At 40.2% G+C, this 17,316-nt stretch overlaps 1 protein-coding gene across 7 annotated transcripts in view; it reads right to left on the bottom strand.

Moving 5' to 3' along the window:
* NDUFAF6 (NADH:ubiquinone oxidoreductase complex assembly factor 6) overlaps positions 1 to 16,966 on the bottom strand; it is a 29,020-nt gene extending 12,054 nt beyond the window's left edge. For 2 of the 7 annotated variants that reach the window (XR_007904172.1, XM_051785275.1), the window contains exons 1-7: positions 16,791 to 16,966; positions 13,229 to 13,328; positions 12,192 to 12,314; positions 7,819 to 7,875; positions 6,070 to 6,172; positions 3,389 to 3,522; positions 1,431 to 1,532 (exon numbers count right to left, since the gene is read on the bottom strand). Coding sequence is in view for 6 of the 7 variants with exons in the window: in XM_051785275.1 (XP_051641235.1) it covers positions 1,431 to 1,532; positions 3,389 to 3,522; positions 6,070 to 6,172; positions 7,819 to 7,875; positions 12,192 to 12,314; positions 13,229 to 13,328; positions 16,791 to 16,957 (786 nt within the window). In the remaining variant the exon portion in view is untranslated. Of the gene's footprint in view, positions 1 to 1,430; positions 1,533 to 3,388; positions 3,523 to 6,069; positions 6,173 to 7,818; positions 7,876 to 12,191; positions 12,375 to 13,224; positions 13,329 to 16,790 lie in introns of all 7 variants that reach the window. The other 5 variants (XM_051785277.1, XM_051785280.1, XM_051785278.1 and 2 more) reach the window with 4 other exon arrangements.
* Positions 16,967 to 17,316: the final 350 nt, after the last annotated feature.

Here is a 17,316-nt window from a genome sequence, read left to right as displayed (position 1 = left end):
CAGAAGAAACAGTGTGAACAGGAATGCGTTAATGCAAATTAGAATTAGTCTATAAAAAATAAAGCTCAAGGCTACATAAAATCATAGAATGGTTTGGGTTGGAAGGGATGATCTGGTTCAAACCCCCACTGCCATGGGCAGGGACACCTCCCACTATAGACCAGGTTGCTGAAATCCTCATCCAAACCGGCCTTGAGCACTTCCAGGGATGAGGCATCCACAGCTTCTCTGGGCAGCCTGTGCCAGTGCCTCACCACCCTCACATTAAAGAATTTCTTCCTAGTATCTAATCTAAACCTGCCCTCTTTCAGTTTAAAGCCACTCCCCCTTGTCCAACATGCCCCTGTAAAAAGTCCCTCTCTGGCTCTCTTGTAGGACTCTGTAGGTACTGGAGAGCTGTTATAATATATACATACTATTAACATAAAATAAAAACATTAATCAATTAACTAACATCTGACTGAACAAACCAGAGATCCCTCATTTTACCTTCAGAAAAGGGCTCTCCTATTTCTACTGCAAAAAAATCCTGTGATCACAGGTAATGCTGTAATTGAGGATTATATCAATGGTGCAAATGCAGAGATAAATCTGGCATTTCTTTACTCTGAAATGGTATCTTTCCAGACTACCCTGACTGGAAGCACTGAGGGCAATACTTAAAGTATACACAGACATGTACTCGTAGACATAAGCAGCTCTTTACAGTGCTTCTTGCAAGTTTTGTTTTCCAGATGGAGGCAGACCAAGCATTGCTGATGAAACATTCTTTTGCTTTTGTACTATGCACCAACAAGCAATTCAGAGTGTAGCTAAAATAAAAACATGAAAGAAAAAATAGAGTAGAACTCTGCAGTCCTTCAGGGCTTATAATTCACTGTTCCAAGCAAATAAAGTCTTTCATAATTCACTTGGCTGGATGCCAGAAAAGATATAAACAGAAAGCACTTTTCCCAACTTAATTCTGGGCATGGCTGGTCATGCTAGGGAATGAATCCCCTCTCCCACACACACTAACCAGCAGTTAAAGGCAACATGCTCTGTTTTCCTGGCAGCCATTCCACCGTGCTGCAAAATACCATATGCAGAGGTGCTTTCTATGGTGCTGATCCCATGCTGGCACATAGCTGCATTTAGGAAAGTCTGCTTGAAGTTTCTCTTCCAGTAATAAGTCTCTTAGGCAGCATTTATATATAACAAATTGGACCTGGCTGTGAGTAAACTGCCTCCTGTACATAAAGATAAGTATAATATTCATAAAGAAGTAGTAATATTTAAAGGTTGGGGTTTTTTTAATTTAAACTTCCAAAATAATTAAAGGCAAAATATTAGAAATTAAGTATGCAGTTTTAAGTCATCTAACAACAAATGCGTAAGGAGACTAGCATCAGTTATGTTTATTTAAATAAATAAAAGGAAAGGAATCTTACATGTTCTAGATGAATATGGGCCTGGCTGGCAATGTCATAAATTACATCTCTCACATTTTTCTCTTGCTTGCCCCTTATGAAATCCTCTTGTGAAACTCCATGCTAGACATAGGAAGGAAAAACAAAATCAAAAAGAGAAAAAAACCACCATAAATATCAATTTTCCATTTTAACTTCTCAAAAATATGTTCCAGCAACCAAACTAAGGACAAAATACTAAAACAGCCTAAATGTTTTACTACTGCTCCCTCCTTTTTTAATTCCTTTTTTTTTTTTGGTCAATCGCTTAAAAAAATTCAAGAAATCACAGAGAACAGTTGGTACAGATTCTTTCTGCATGATTTTGCTCCCTAAATCTTTGTGGTCAGTAAGACAACCAAGTTAGATTTTAAAGTTTGGGGAATTTAGATCAGTTTAGATACCCAATTTTTAAAACCATGAACCAAGAATAGATATTAAGCAGAAGCAAGCCAGTAACAGCTAACACAAGAAGCCATGCTGGCTTTTGAAATCTTGGGATTGGTGTGCACCACCAGGCTTGCAAAAAAAAACCCCAACCAACCAACAAACAAAACCAAACAGCAAAAAAACAGATCCACTGGAAAACCACCCCTCCAAACCTCAAAAGAAACCAACCCCAACCTTATTCTTCTACTACAGATACCAGTAGACACAATATGGCATATTCAGAATTGCACCAGCTGCCTGTCCCTCTCAACAACAGCGAGGCATGTGAAAGCTGTATAAATGTAGGCTGGTGGGCTTCACAGGAGGTAGAGGCTCCAGGAGAACTCTGCAATACTTGCCAGCAGCTGAAATGCTTACAGGATGCTCAGTCTTCACGGAAGGGATGCAAGCTTTTTTTGGTTTCACTGCAAAACACCTTCCATGGCAAGGAATGACTGTGAATTTTCAGGCTATGTTTGAAAAGCTGAAAATTTGGAAGGCCTCCCATACCATGCAGTCCCAGAAGGGCTGCAAGCAGGGTGCAGCTCCTTTTTGCAGTCTTATAACCCTGACCTATATTAGCATCTACATTTTTTGCAACTACCTACATTACTAAACTTCAAATCAAAACTTTTAATCGTATTGAGATTATATTCAGAAAATACTAACACAGCTGCCTTAGTCATCACTATAATTGCAAAAATTTTGGTTAAATAGAAAAAGAACAGCATTAACATTTAGAAATAAAGACTGGAAATGAAGGAATTACAGTTGAGATGCTGCAGATTGAGCCACAGAACATTAATGAAAAATTCTGAGCTTTAATCCCATCCTACTTAAGTTGCACGATCTGTTAAATTCCAATGCAAATTAGGTGTATAGTTTAAATTGGAGGACTACACCATCTCCTACAGCAATGTATGGAATGTATGCCTATAGCTGTCAAATATGGAACAAAAAAACCCCAAAACCACCAGCACATTTATGAAAAGGTAACAAAGAGAAATGCAAGAAGATTGTTCAGAAATAAAATTTCTCACAGTGCTTCCTTTATGGTCATAGGAAAATTAAAAAAAAAAAAAAACAAAAACAAAAAAAGAAAGAAAAAACCCACATCCAACCCCAAACCACAAAACTGAGGCCCCATTACGTAGTTGCATTTTTATACATTAATGGAAAAATTCCTGAAAATCAAAATATTACATTTAATAAAAACAAACAAATAAAAGAAACAACCCCCCCCCCAAAAAACAAACACACAAAACCCAAAACCAAACAAACAAAAACCCAAAAAGAAACCCTAGACTTTCTTGAAGGTCACTCCTCTCACCTCCCAAAGGATACAAACCCATGACAATGGCATATTACTAGGCCACAGCAGAAAGTTAAATTAAAGAAAAAAAGTCCTGTTTCTTTCTGGCAGAATAAATCATGATCTCATATCTAGCACTGAGAAACACAGTTAGAAGAAACATTATACTGTTCAATTCCAGACAAATTGCTTCTCTCACCAACATACAAATGTCCATGGGAAGAAAGACCTTTTGTCTTGTACTGTGATACGGAGTTGCTCTTAAACAGGTAACTATGCCTTGTGCTTTCCCAATGTGACTGGCTGCATGGTCAGCATGGATGTCCCTCACACCTAAAATTGCAGAAATATTATGTTTAGAAACATGCAGTCAGACCTTTTGAGGAGTATGGTCTTCCCTGATGTGTATCACAGTCATACCTTAGGAAAGCTAAGTGCATTGGTCCATGACAGAACATTCTGTGCATAAATTGCCTTGCAATCTCATCTCAGAGGTGCAAAGCAGCAGGAAAAGTCATTGATTTCCACATTCAGGAGTAAGATGCCTATTATTTTGTTGCAGTGTCTGCAAAAGGTATACTTAGCAGAGCAGCACCTATTCAGATAGAACACATCAGTACACAAACTCATTTTCATTGATATGTCCTCTCCCAGGATAACAGTATCCCAAGAACTGTTTTTCCTGCCAAAAAAAGTCATTCAAGTGTGAGATTCCTGACAAGCATTAATCCTTATAATGTGGTTTCATGATTAACTGCAGCTGATTCATCATGGTAGTGAAGACATAGAGAATGATCCTACACTTCACCCCCCAAACCCATATTTCTGCCCCCTCCCTTGTGCTGTTTCCGGCAATGAGGAAAACTGAATCAGATCAGCAAAACAACAGTTTTAGTTACTGCACAGTCACACAACTGCGAGAACTGAAAAAGGGATCATAAAGTTGTAATGTTTTCACAGAACTGACCCAGGATAAAATGAAACTTAAAGGAAAATTGAAATTAAAACTCATAAAAGCTCTAGCAGAAGCAGCATTCCATGAAGAAAGAAATGAGGATACAGGAATGACAGTCAGTGAGCCTAACTAACTTCTGAAGATTGTACCAGGCATACCAGATTCCCAGCAGAAGCCTGTCTGGGCCTTCAATGGATCTCAAAAGCCTCTGCAAAACAGTGGCTATAAATTAACTACAGAGAAAGCAAAGTATGTCTTGGAGGAATCAATGGATAAAACTTACTGATACTGACTGGGCAGCTCAGGATTTACATATAACTAGGAATTTGGGGGGAAAAAAAAGCTCAGAGTTAGCAGTGACTCATGCTCAACCTGGGAATATATCCCAAAAGTGACATTCTTAAAAGGTTTAACAGAATTATTTAGTAGTATCAAACTCCTAATTACTGAGGCAATTAATCAGAGAGCACAACCATTGATATTTTTAAATGACAGGAGCTGAGAGGAGGTACGAGGACTTTGGCTGACACAATTACCAGTCAAAATGAGAGATAACCTGAAATCAGTAAGAATAAAACAGCACTAGTACTGGGAGAGATACACACACAGTGGAGACTGGTTAGGAATAAAGAATCTAAAAAGGACAAGAAATTTAGCCAACATGACCTGCAATGAAACCAGGTCCACCTAGTCTGGAAAAGATTGCTGATGGGGAACACCAAGAAAGGGTTCGATTAGTTTCCCTGTTTATGGAGAAAAAATTACAGAAGTTAACTGTTTAATATGCAGTGAAGGAGACTTTATCTTAGATACTTTATTACATTCATAAATTTAAGAGAAGTGACACATGACAATAGAACACCTAGAATATCCAGAGCCTCCATACCCATTTTGAAAAACAGATTTATCTATTTGTACCAGGAGTGACCCAAGCATGACTGAACTTATTCAGGATCAAAAACATTTCTCAGAATGAAAGATTTTGACATTTCTCATACTCCTACATTTCTTCAATCAGAGGTTCAGAAAGACATTTGCAACATTTCACTGATTTCCTACTGAGGAAGCAAACATTGGATGTTAAGATCCTCATTTCTTCCAAAGAATAAGGTGCTCACCATATCTCTTTTTAATTCTTTTAATTTCATTTTTATTAAGTCTTTTAGCCTCAGTATTGGCCTTCCATCAGATCACTCTGATAGACAAGAAGAAAACATTGCTACTACAATACTAAATACTACTAAATAACAGTTTTTTCCACCTTTTTTCTACATCTGAGCTCATACAGGGAATACTTCCATAGTGCAACAGACACCTAAAAGAAAATTACCCTTTTCTTCACTACAGATGAACAGTTCTTTCCCAATCTGTAACTCTTATATTAGACATGAAACTAGCTCTTGATCACAAGGATCATTTTTGTTGCATTTTTTCTAGCTATTCAACTATTGATAGTTAACCTACTTCTAAGAGGAGGATTCACACCCAAATTTAAAATATCACCAAGGGAAGTTTATAGGTTGGGAAGTTGGCTGTTTCAAGATAATCAGTGTACATCACTGCAATACAGAACAACAGCTGCAGAATATCTACAGCACCTTGTGTTCTGTAGGGCAATCTAAATATAGTGAAGAGTTGAATTTACCACACATAAGAGCAAGAAGAGACAAAACAAAGCAACAAAGAATGGAGGAGTAGGAAACTGCACTTCAGTGAGCTCTGCACTGAGCAGCTTCCAAGGAAAGCATAGGTCTAGGACAGCTGTAGTACAATTCCACATTCAAAAGATATATGAAGTATTACCTAAGGCAACTTCTATGAAAGTAAACTCCAGTGGGAAAAGAATGGGCTTTTTGAAACATCAATAAATATTGTACCTGCACTAATGAGTCAACAACAAAACACAAAAAGGGCAAAACACCTACCCAGCATTTCCAAGGTGAGGTACAAGAGAGCACTCTGAGTGTTCTCAGCATACGTTTCGAGCTCCTGGATGTTACGGTATGCCCTATCATCCAAATTCTTCTCCTGTAATATAAACACAGAACTTCAGTAAAACATAACTGCTATTTACACAAGTTTATTACTATGGTCATGTCAACCTAATTCACTAACAAAACAAAAAAAGGACAAAAATTGAGAGACAGAAAAGTATAGACTCAGATAGAAGCAATCGTTAAAGCTTATAGCAAGTCTAACATAATCAACTACATGCAACTGCAGCCATGTCTGCTTACTCGAGCAAATACAACTTTCTGCAGTAATATGAAATCAGAATTCTTCATTAAAAAAAGATACAGCCAAAACAAAACATCATATGGTATTCTTACACCATGAGGTTTTCAATTATAATAGTTATTTTGCAACTGAAGCACAGAGAAATTTGGATAAATATGAATGTATGGTTTAAAACATGCATAAAAATCTATCAAATACACATGAGTTTCAAAGTCATAAGCAAATCATTGACTCTTAGAATCATGGAATGGTTCGGGCTGAAAGGAACCATCTAACTCCAACTCCCCTACCATGGGCAGGGACACCTTCTAATAGAGCAGGTTGCAGAGAGTCCAATCTGGCCTTGAACACTTCATAGACAGTCCACAAACTCTCTAGGCAACCTGTTCCATTGCCTCACCACCCTCATAGTAAGGAATTTCTTCCTAACATCTAATCTAAACCTACCTTTCTTCAGCTTAAGGCCATTCCCTCTTGTCCTATCACTACATGCCCTTGTGAAAAGTCCCTCTGCAGCCTCTTGTAGCCCCCTTCAGGAGGGTGCTATAAGGTGCTATCCCCCAGAGCCTTCTCTTCTAAGGGACCAACAGCCTCAAATTTCTCAGCCTGTTTGCATAGGCAAGGTGTTCCAGCCCCCAGATCAACTTCGGGCCTCTAATAAATAATACAGCCAAAAATAATAAAATACACCCAAATGATGTAGTATCTAATAAAATACATCAAAAAATATAACATCCTCCAGCATTCTTCCTGTCCTAGCGGTTTCTGTGGTTAAAACATACTAGTCATAGGATTAAGAAACAGTTTTAAGATTAATAAACTCTGAAGTCTTTCATAGCAATGACACTCTGCAAGTAACTGACCATCAATTTTCTCAATGTATAACTTCACGAGACACTAACTTTAGCAATAAAAATAGTTTAAGAAATTCCTGCCCCCCGCTTTTCATTCTTGCCCTTGTGTCAGAGCTGGTAGCAGCATCACTGTACCAGTGAAATTCTTCCTCATTTTTTCCCAGAAAAGGGTGGATATTTTAAACTTCACGTGATTAGAATGCTCCAGTTTACAACATTGCTGAGGAAAAACTCCACAGCCATGATAAGAAGCGGAAAAGTGTGGCAGAAAGGTTCAGACAAGTCATTTAATTTTTGAGATCCTACATCTATGTGGACTCACAAACTACACCTATTTTAAAGCAAAAATAAACAAAGGATTCTATTAGCCATTCTGGCCAGAAAAGAGCAGAAACTATGAAGAGTGGCATCAAGGGAGAATTAAAAAGAAATATAGCAGTATTATTTTTAAAGAGAAATACTGCTGTCTGGAAAAGATGAATTATATAAGCTTTTGTTCTACACATAAGCACATAAAAATAAGGAAAAGAAAAGCCAAATATGACTAAAACTAGAATCAGACTCTGAATGGTAAATACTTACTCTTTCATCAATGATCTTCATGAACCACATTTTAGTCAAATTATGCCTCTTGACAGCCTGAAAATTATCAAATAAAACCTCCACGTTAATGTATACAAAGTGATGGTAATACTGCATTCTGAAGGCTGAAATATATTTTATATATTTAATACAATAATACAGAGATTCAAATACAGAAATTTTCAAATGACATTTACTGCAAGTTGCTGCACACAAAAATGAAATACTGGACATCAAGCCAGCTAACTAAAAGCTTTTCTTTAAAAATGTTTTTGCAAGTAATTTATTCTTGGAGTCATACGTTCCCACAAAATATTTGCAGATAACTATGTTCACTTTCCAAAAAGAACACAGTTTCCTCCAGAGTCAAGCAATAAAAAACATTTCCCCTATACATTTTCAAGAAAACACCAGTACAACATACTGATACATACTGTAAAGACAGCAACCTAACAAATTATTATACTGAATATTCTGGGTTTGTTTAAAATGTATCCCACAGCATCTCATATTCATACATTCTTTTGGCTTTTAGCTTGTACTTAACTTCCTTCCTGTACCACTTCATTCTATCAACTTACCTTCAATCCTCTTAATTACACACATTGAATTTTCCAGAACACATTGTCAGAAAGGCTACATTCACACATATAAACATTTACACACAAGATTTGTGGAGCAGATTTCTCACCATTTAGCTTAATAGCTCATTTTCAATTTCTTCTTTACATCCATCATATTAGTAAATATTTTTTCAAGGTTTGACAAGACCAGATCTTGTTGATTCAACAAATTCTGCTTGAGACAGTACTCCGTATGTGAAAAGACAAATTTTAAGTTATAACTACAAATGTCAGGTTTGATTCTCACTTGTTCACCTCGAGTATCATTTTGTAAACTAAATCCTTTAAACAGTCACAGGTCAAGACTTAAAGCTCCAAAATGAATTCTGCTAAATTATGCAATTTGAACATTACATCCATTTTAAGCTACCTTCATTCAAACACACAGGTCCTCACTTCTCAAGCTTCAAAAACTGGCTTCGTCTACCAGAAACGAATGGAGAATTAGGCCTCACTCTTCATGTGTTCAAAATGGACAGACAAGTAGGAACAATTTATACAGCCACTGTATAAATTTATATTAAAGTCACCAAGAAATGAGCTATTAATAATTCAAGAAATACTATTAAAGGCTATTTATCTACTTTACTAGTGGATAAAACTTTAGGAATCCAAATGTGAGTATTCTGGGATATACAAAACTTCAGGAACACATTTAGCATGATAAATTAGAATTTATTCTGGAAAATCAAACTGTCCTCATATAAACTCAACAGTAAAAAAAGAGTACACATTGATTATGTTGTGCAAAGACATGCTAATTCTATTAACAGTTTTGCAATACTTGTGAGTTCAGGTGTCTTTCCAAATGCTTCTTTCTAAGAATTGCAATGACATTCCTGGACATTTGTGAAGCCATGATCTTCAAATAGGTCATTCTTGGGGTATTTGCCAAAGTACAGAAATAAAAATCACATCTTGACTGAAAAGGTCACCAGGTAAGGTTGAATTGTCAGTTCATTCCAGTGCTCTGCAGTGCTCAGAGCTTTCAGAGCTCCTAGAAATACCTTCTGAATTATTTTTCAACATCTTATTTCACAACCAGTTCTGTTTGGATTGTATTATATTGGTCTTCCTTTAGAGAAATCACACATGAGGTGAAATCTTACTAGAGAGATAGGCAATCCTTTCTTCCACTTCAAAATCAATTTTCTGTTTTGTGAGAAAGGAGCATGACTGGGCCCTAGCTGCTGGGAAGGGTTGCAGTTGGTATCCCAGTATATGAATGATTTATATCTGAATGCTGTTCTGGTTTTGGCTGGGATAGAGTTAATTTTCTTCACAGTGGCTTTTATGGTGCTGTGTTCTGGATTTGTGCTGGAAAAGGTGTTGCTAAGAACTGCTGTTATAGTTACTGCTGAGCAGTGATTACACAGTGTCAAGGCATTTTCTGCTGCTTACACCATCCCACCAGGGAGGAGGCTGGGAGTGCACAAGGAGTTGGGAGGGGACACAGCCAGGACAGCTGACCTCAGCTGACCAAAGACATATTCTAGACCATTTGGCATCAAGCTCAGCAGTAAAGTAAGGGGGGAGGTTGGCAGGAGGGAGAGGGCACCTCTGCTAAGAGGCTGGCTGGGCTTTGATGCACACACCCCACACTGACACACATAAGCAGCCTGAAAATAAAAGCAGTTGAAAGAAAAGATACAGTCCTATCCACAACTAACTTGTACCTGACCCGCTCCATCAGACAACTAAATGAGAGGATATATTCAGAAGCAAAAATAAGTTAGGCTACACTAAGGTTGCTCCTTAGAAAGGTGAAAAAAGCATTTTGGGAGAAAACCATCTTGTACCTGGGAAGTTTGCCATTTGTTGGAAGAGTGACAGAGAGAAGGAAATAAAAAGCAAAAGCACAGACAGATTGACATGGTAAACAAGTGGTTCTGCACTTTAATATCTGCATTAAAGTATAATGCTAAGTACATCTTCAACTCCCATAATCCCATAAAAAGGCTCACAACAGTTGCCAGTCTTCATTCTAACTGTATGAACACTTTGCTGTAGCTAAAGCACATGATTTATCTGAGCTGGAGACACCTAGGAAAAGCTCTGGTCTTCCCTAGAAGTGACTGTAACATTTTATTTCCTGGCATTACCTATGTTTTCTCTTAGTTAAACAAAGTGTATCTTAGTTTAAATCTCAATTTTAATCTAAACATGAGTGTTGACAGACAGGAACAAATGCTCACTTATGCTTTATGTCACATTTGAAGGAGGAAGAGTCAGGGAGAGGCCAAGGTTCTTTGTAAAGGACTAATTTTTGTGGTCCCGGAGGTGCAGCAGAGTTGCATCCATCCCTGAAAGTGTTCAAGGCCGGGTTGGATGGGACTTTGAGCAACCTGGTCTAGTGGAAGGTGTCCCTGTCCATGGCAGGGGCACTGGAACTAGATGATCTACAAGGTCCTTTCTAACCCAGGCCGTTTTATGAAGCTGAGTGAAATCAAAACTGCAACAAGAGAAATGCTCTAATCCTGCAGAAACTGCATTGTTCTAACCCAGAGTTACAGTGAGTGTCCTGTTTTTCCCAGGATTTTAACAGGAACAATGCAGATGAATATTTGGACAAAGACTCCACATTTCACTGCCTGTTTTTCAGCAGGTCCACAAACCTAACTACCTATGGATCTATGTCAACTGTATTCAGCTACTGAGGTTTAGACAAACTGCAGCTTTTCCTGTCCAGGAACTCAGAGATCTTTAGTTTAAATCCAGGTCTGATCTTATAGAGTAAGAGTAGCTGTTCTCTTGGAACACTTGTGGACTTGCTGCTCCAAACACTTGCTGTGGCCCGTGGCCCTAAGATGCCAAGTTAACAACATATGGAATTTCCATCCCCGAAAAAATTCAAAATTCACCTCAATGTGGCCCTAATAACCTGATCTAACTTTGATGTTAGATCATCTCTGAATGGCAAGCTGGACTAGATGACAACCTACCCATGAAATCATTGTGGTTTTACATCAGCATCAAGGGGATTTACACTGCCATTTACACTGCCTTCAGACCTTCAATCGCCCATTGAACATACTAATGACAGTCCTAAGTAGAAACAGAAAAAATTGGAAGAAAGTCTCTGTTTCTTTGGCCATGGTCAGCAAAGGGATAGATATGTAGGAATACTTCATGTGTGATGTTCTAGTCCCTGCAGAACTTGGGCATCTTGGTAAAAATAAAGTGCTAAGATCACAAGTACATCCTTGTTACTCAATGCACATAAAAAGATCTGTGCAATTCATAAACAGAAGCCACCATGCAGCTCTTGATGTGAGGAGAAGACTGTATTAAGATTTTCCCTATTATCCAGTAACTGCATAAAGTCTTGGGCCTTTCCTCATACCTATTTGCTAGTTCACCTTCTGTGCTCAACTTTCTGTCTTTTTCTACAGCTGAATCTCTTCAGACATAACTAGCACTGGCTTAGAAAAGTACACTTTTGCACTTCAACTATCAACTTATGGCTTACCACAATTTACTCAGCCCTTCACCTAAACAGAAGAGAAAAAAGCAGATGGTTCAGAGAAGTCTGACCTTTCAAACAGGTCCCACACAAATATCCTCCTTCTCCAACTCAGCTCTTTGCTTGTAGGTAGCTTACACACAGAAACACAAACACAATTTACATTATCTGTTTTATATAAAATAATGCTGTTAGCTATGTAACACAGCACACGCAAAATACTGACATTATTTCCCACGGTAATACTAAAGTTAAGTGAATTTTAGGACAATAAAGGCATATTTTACCCTCCACAGTTCTGTAGCAACTGGCTGATGTGGTGGGTTATCGCAGTATATGTCCTCCACAGCCTCCCTCCAGAACTGCATCCGCATCAAACCTGTAGTCTTCTGAGTTATGGAGTCTTTAACCTGGAAAGGACACATCTGGAGTGAAACTCACAGTGTCTTTAGACACTTGGTCTATCTGTGCTGAAAAGAGACACAGGACATAGCCACACTCAGTAGGGAAAATGCTCAGTTTTCAATTGATGTTTATTCCCGATACAGCTTGTGAACACTACATAAACTAAAAAAGAAATCTTCCCCACAACCTGAACTTTGAAACCCGTGGAGATTAAGTCTCGGGTGACCGTCATCCTAGCTTTCTTCCCAGAAGGAAAGGAAGCAGTGGTGCCAGCAGTGCAGGACAGCACATCATGGGTTGCCAGAAGCACAGCCTACAGGAGCTGGTCAGGGGTTTGGCCTGGTCAGCTCATTTCCTGGATCACTCCTTTCTGGCAAGCTTTGCCAAGTTTCCTGGCTGCACTGCCAGTTTCTGGCCACCTAGCAAAGGGAAGAGACTGCAGCCACTCCTCTCCCATTACACTGACAGCAAACTTCCCTCCTTGCAGCCTTTCCCTCACCTTGCTTCTGCCAACAAAGACCTGGTCCTGGTTATCTGAGTTTTTGACAGACCTTCTACAGACAGGATTTAGCTGCACTTGACTGATTCGGTCGCTGCATGTGAAACCAGGATGTAGATGCAATCACATAACAGTATCAAGGACCACTGCCTGTTATAATTGTTATAATTTAATTTTAATTTTAAAAAGCACGACAAAGAGGAAAGCCAGAAAATCTATACACATCAGCAAAATAATTGGAGGAGGCTGCCTACTTTCCATGGGCCATTCAAAACTAGAGGTTTGTATTGCACTAGTTATTCATTGCCCTTCACAATATAAAAAGTTAATCCTGGCAAAACACAACCTACTAGTGTAATTTAGAATATCAAAATTGTTATTTTACATTTCCAGAGTTCACAAATATATTTTAATACCTGCCTGAGCCAGTTCCACATTGAAGGCTCTCAAGGCAAAAGCAGAGGTTCGAGATTCCGCAGGCAACAGCAGAGAACACAGAAACCCTTCATAGTCACGCTTTCTATAAAGGATGAAAAAATATATTTGTTACTTATGGCTCTGTGTACATTGGGTGTGTTACTGCTTAGCACTGAACTCCTGAAAGAGTAGCAATAAGTTATAGTTCAAAACTTTGCAAAAGTAGCAGCTTTTAAGCTTAAAATAAGACAAACTCCAAGAGAGGGGAGGTTGTCTGAACTCTCAATGCACCTCTGAAATCCAGATCTCAGATATCTGACTAAAGGCAGAAGAAAGGCTGTGGCAGAACTGCAAAAAGAATCCAGCTTGTCCGACCTCCAGATTTCTGTTCCAAACATGAAACCACATTTCTTTAAAAGATTGTGCTTTGGAGCTTGGCAGAAGAGTGCTCACTTAACCATTAAGTTTTTGTTTATATTGGCAATTATATTCAAAGCATAAGAACTGTGGGAGCTGGCAGTTTCACTGCAGGCAACCCACTGTCACCCTGGAGTGACATGCCATCGTTTGGCCACGTGGGTGTGCCACGAAATTAAAAACAACACGGTGCACAGAATCACAAACTGCAAAATCAGACATTACTGCAGCTAATAAAATCACCTGGCCACTTCTGAAAAGCTAAACTGCTCGTTTTGAACAATGTTTTTGTGTACTTTCTGATAAGCCTAAAACCCGATTCTTTGTTAGAACAAGTCCAACAACTCCAAGTTTCACCTGGAAAGTGGAGAAACAGGTGTCAAGGAAAACACATTTGCTCATTTTCATGAAGTTTGCTGTTATTCCATGTACTCATATTTCTTTGGAATATGAGCTTAAAATAGCAAAGCCAAACTAAAACCAAGGGCTATTAGGGTTGCTACTTTTAGCATCAAACAAAAAGGAAGTGAGCTTTAACAGAGTTTCTTAACCCTACAGCAGCTGACAACAAACACTTAAGAGTTTTCACAATGGTTGTAAAACTTGTTTTAGAGCTTGATGCAAATTCACAAACATAAACAAAAAAATTTACATTTGTGAATTTTAGCAGGCTTTAAGGGTCACATTCGTATTAAAGAACAGATGCATCAAATTTCCCTCAATTAAGACAGTTTCTGAAAGTATTATCACCTCAAAACCTAGTATTTTTTTCAAGACTGATTGTAGTAATACCAAGTTTTGCCCACTCTACGCAGAGCTGCAAGGTTTACAGCCACATTTTCCCAGTTCGCCTGAGTTTCTACTCTACTTTCAGAAACACCTCTACTTTCAGAAAGAAACAGGTTACACAAAGTACACAGCAGTACAATAGAGAAATTTGTCTTCCCTAGAGTAATGATGTTGACATGTTGGTTTTCAATTATTCCAAGCTTAAAAATGAAGTGTAGCAAATCTATTAAGCCACAGTGTGTAAAATAAAACTGATATTGCTGTAGATCACGTTCTATCTCAACGTCCTTCATGTATTAGTGTAAGGAATGAAGAAAGAAGGGAACGACCTTAAGTCAGGTATTGAGTGTTTTTCATAGTTTTCCTCTCACATAAGTATATTTTATGTATCAACACACACACAGAAGAAAAGCTGGCTATGACCATTATTGGACTTTCAGTATGATGAATTTCCTCCATGTTATGAAACTTCATAATACCATCAAGCCACACGGTTGTCTTCCAGAGCAGACATCATAAGCAGCAAGAGACAGAAAACATACCTACTAGGGATACGTATTTTTAACTAAATAGCTTTAAGCAACTTTTAAAAGAGTTGCTTAACATAAAAAGGAAAGCCCAAGAGAAAGGACATCTTGCATATTGCAAAAACTTGCACAAATGTATATCCTTAAAGCATAACTCAGTTGTTCTTCGTAGTGTGTGGGATAATCAAATTCAGGACTAGGGAATTGCTGATGCTTGCACAGCCACAGGTGTTTTATTTCTGTTTGAATAATAACTCCTTTCTCTTTTTTTTATAGTTTATTATTTCCATGCAGTATATGAGCTACTGGGAACAGCAGCTTCAATTAAATGAAGCCAAAAGCATAACCACCTTTCATTTTGCTATTTTGAATGGTCATGTATTTTTCTAACTAATCTTTTTATCATTTAACAAAAATGTATATTAAAAACGTTTTAATTCAACCCTCTCAGCTTCTGTGCCTTCAAACCTAACTATTCTGTTCACAGTTGTTTGTTACTGAAAACATTTTACCTGTAAACATTACCTTTATTTGTATATTAACTGCACAAACAACCTCTGGGCTCTTGAGTATCAGGTGAACAAATCCTGGGTAGAGTAACTAGGAAAAGAAAGCTATATTCTGAAGCTTTGTCAAGGAAACTGCAACCTGGCTGTGCGCTCTGCTGCATCTGTATAGATCTGCTGGTTTTTGCTGCACTGAACGTTTAAGATTGTCCCATTTCTTCCCATTAGTTTTCCTACCTCAGGCATTACTGCTGACTATACACACCTTTCTGTCTTTTACAAGCATTAGTTTGGAAAAGATGATCCTGTTCCACTCTTTCTATACACACTTGGAAGCCGCCTCCCTGCTTTTGTTAACCATCTAGGACAACAGTATCCAAAGAGAAATTATTTAGGTCTTTAAAAAGAGACTTGTTAAACGTTTTACTTTGAAAAGAACTGAACTTCTGTGGATTAGAAAACAGCCAAGGGGCTCTGCACGTTGCTTATAGCCCAGAAGCCCAGCAGGAAACATGGCTTGGCCTGGAAGTGCCTGAGCTGTACTCCTGCTCCTCTTGGAGCACTTTGCATTTGACAAAAAAATGTATACATGCTTCTGGAACATAGCCTCCCTCCTGCATTCAGGACAGAGAAGGTACTGAGCTGCCTGTCCAGCTATCGGATGTCGTCTGCTTTTGCCCATTTTTCTAAGAAGCACTCCGGAAGCTTGGCTGTTTCCCAGCAGCCAAGAAAATCTGACAAAACCCATTATTTTTAAACATCCACTTCGGTGACTTCTCTCTCCAAAATCCCGAGGCAAAGAAACTGAAATATTCAAAATTTCTGAAGAAATGCAGGGGGCGGGGGCGTGTGTGGATTTCCGTGGGAGGCTTCCCAGGAAGGTCGTGGGAATCTCCTGGAGACATTCAAATGTCTCTCCGGGGACATTCAAAACCCACGTGGACGCGTTCCTGTGTAACCTGCCCTGGGTGACCCTGCCTTGGCAAGGGGCTGGACGAAACGCCTTCCAGAGGTCCGTTCCAACCCTATCGGTTCTGTGATCCTGTGTGCAGGGCAAATCATCCACGCAGGTGAAATATCCGCCTGCTTTCCACGCTCCCAACACGGCGCGGTCCCGCCGGCCCACCGGCGCCGGCCATAGGGACCGTTCTCGGGGCCAGGAGAGGCCAAGGGCGGCCTGGGGGAATCCCAGTCACCCTTCCAGGGAACTCGCCAGCTTCCCCATCGGGAGGGAAGCGCTGCCGAGCCCTCCTGGGACAGACTCGGAGCCTTCCCCTGCGGAGCGCGCACCGCCGCGCCTGCAGCCCCCGGGCCGCGGGCACTCACCGCACCAGCTCGGCGCAGTACTGCACCGCTCCTCCGGCCGCCCGGCTCCGGCTCCAGTCCGCCGCCGCCCTCCCGCCGCCGAGCCCCGGCGGCCGCGCCAGGCGGTGGCGGAGGCCGATCCGGCCGCGCCGCAGCGCTGCCCCCGCCGCGCTGCCCGCCATGGCCATGGCCCCGGCCCCGCTCCGCCCCGCGCGGCGCAGGGGCCGCCGGCAGGGGGGGGCCGCCGGCAGGGGGCACCCGCGGAGCCGCGGCCGGGGCGCTGCGGGAGCCCCGCGGCCCTTTGTGTGCTGCAAATGGCGCCCGGCAAAGGGCCGCTCTCGCCTGGGTTTCCACAGGCTCCTTGGGAGAATTCCTCCGCTCCCTGGGAAATCGGGCACGCTGCTGGGGGCGGAGTAATTGGAAAGCGGACCGGCGGAAAAGGACCTGGAGGTGCTGGTTGACAGCCGACTGAACATGAGCCAGCAGTGTGCCCGGGTGGCCAAGAAGACCTTTGGCATCCTGGTCTGTATCAGGAATAGTGTGGCCA

Source organism: Manacus candei, unplaced genomic scaffold, assembly GCF_025592945.1.
Source record: "Manacus candei isolate 608988 ecotype Guabito, Panama unplaced genomic scaffold, ASM2559294v1 h1tg000019l, whole genome shotgun sequence".
Lineage (NCBI taxonomy): Eukaryota > Metazoa > Chordata > Aves > Passeriformes > Pipridae > Manacus > Manacus candei.
Note: the sequence above shows the minus strand (reverse complement) of the source record. Positions and strands in the feature narration are given on the sequence as shown.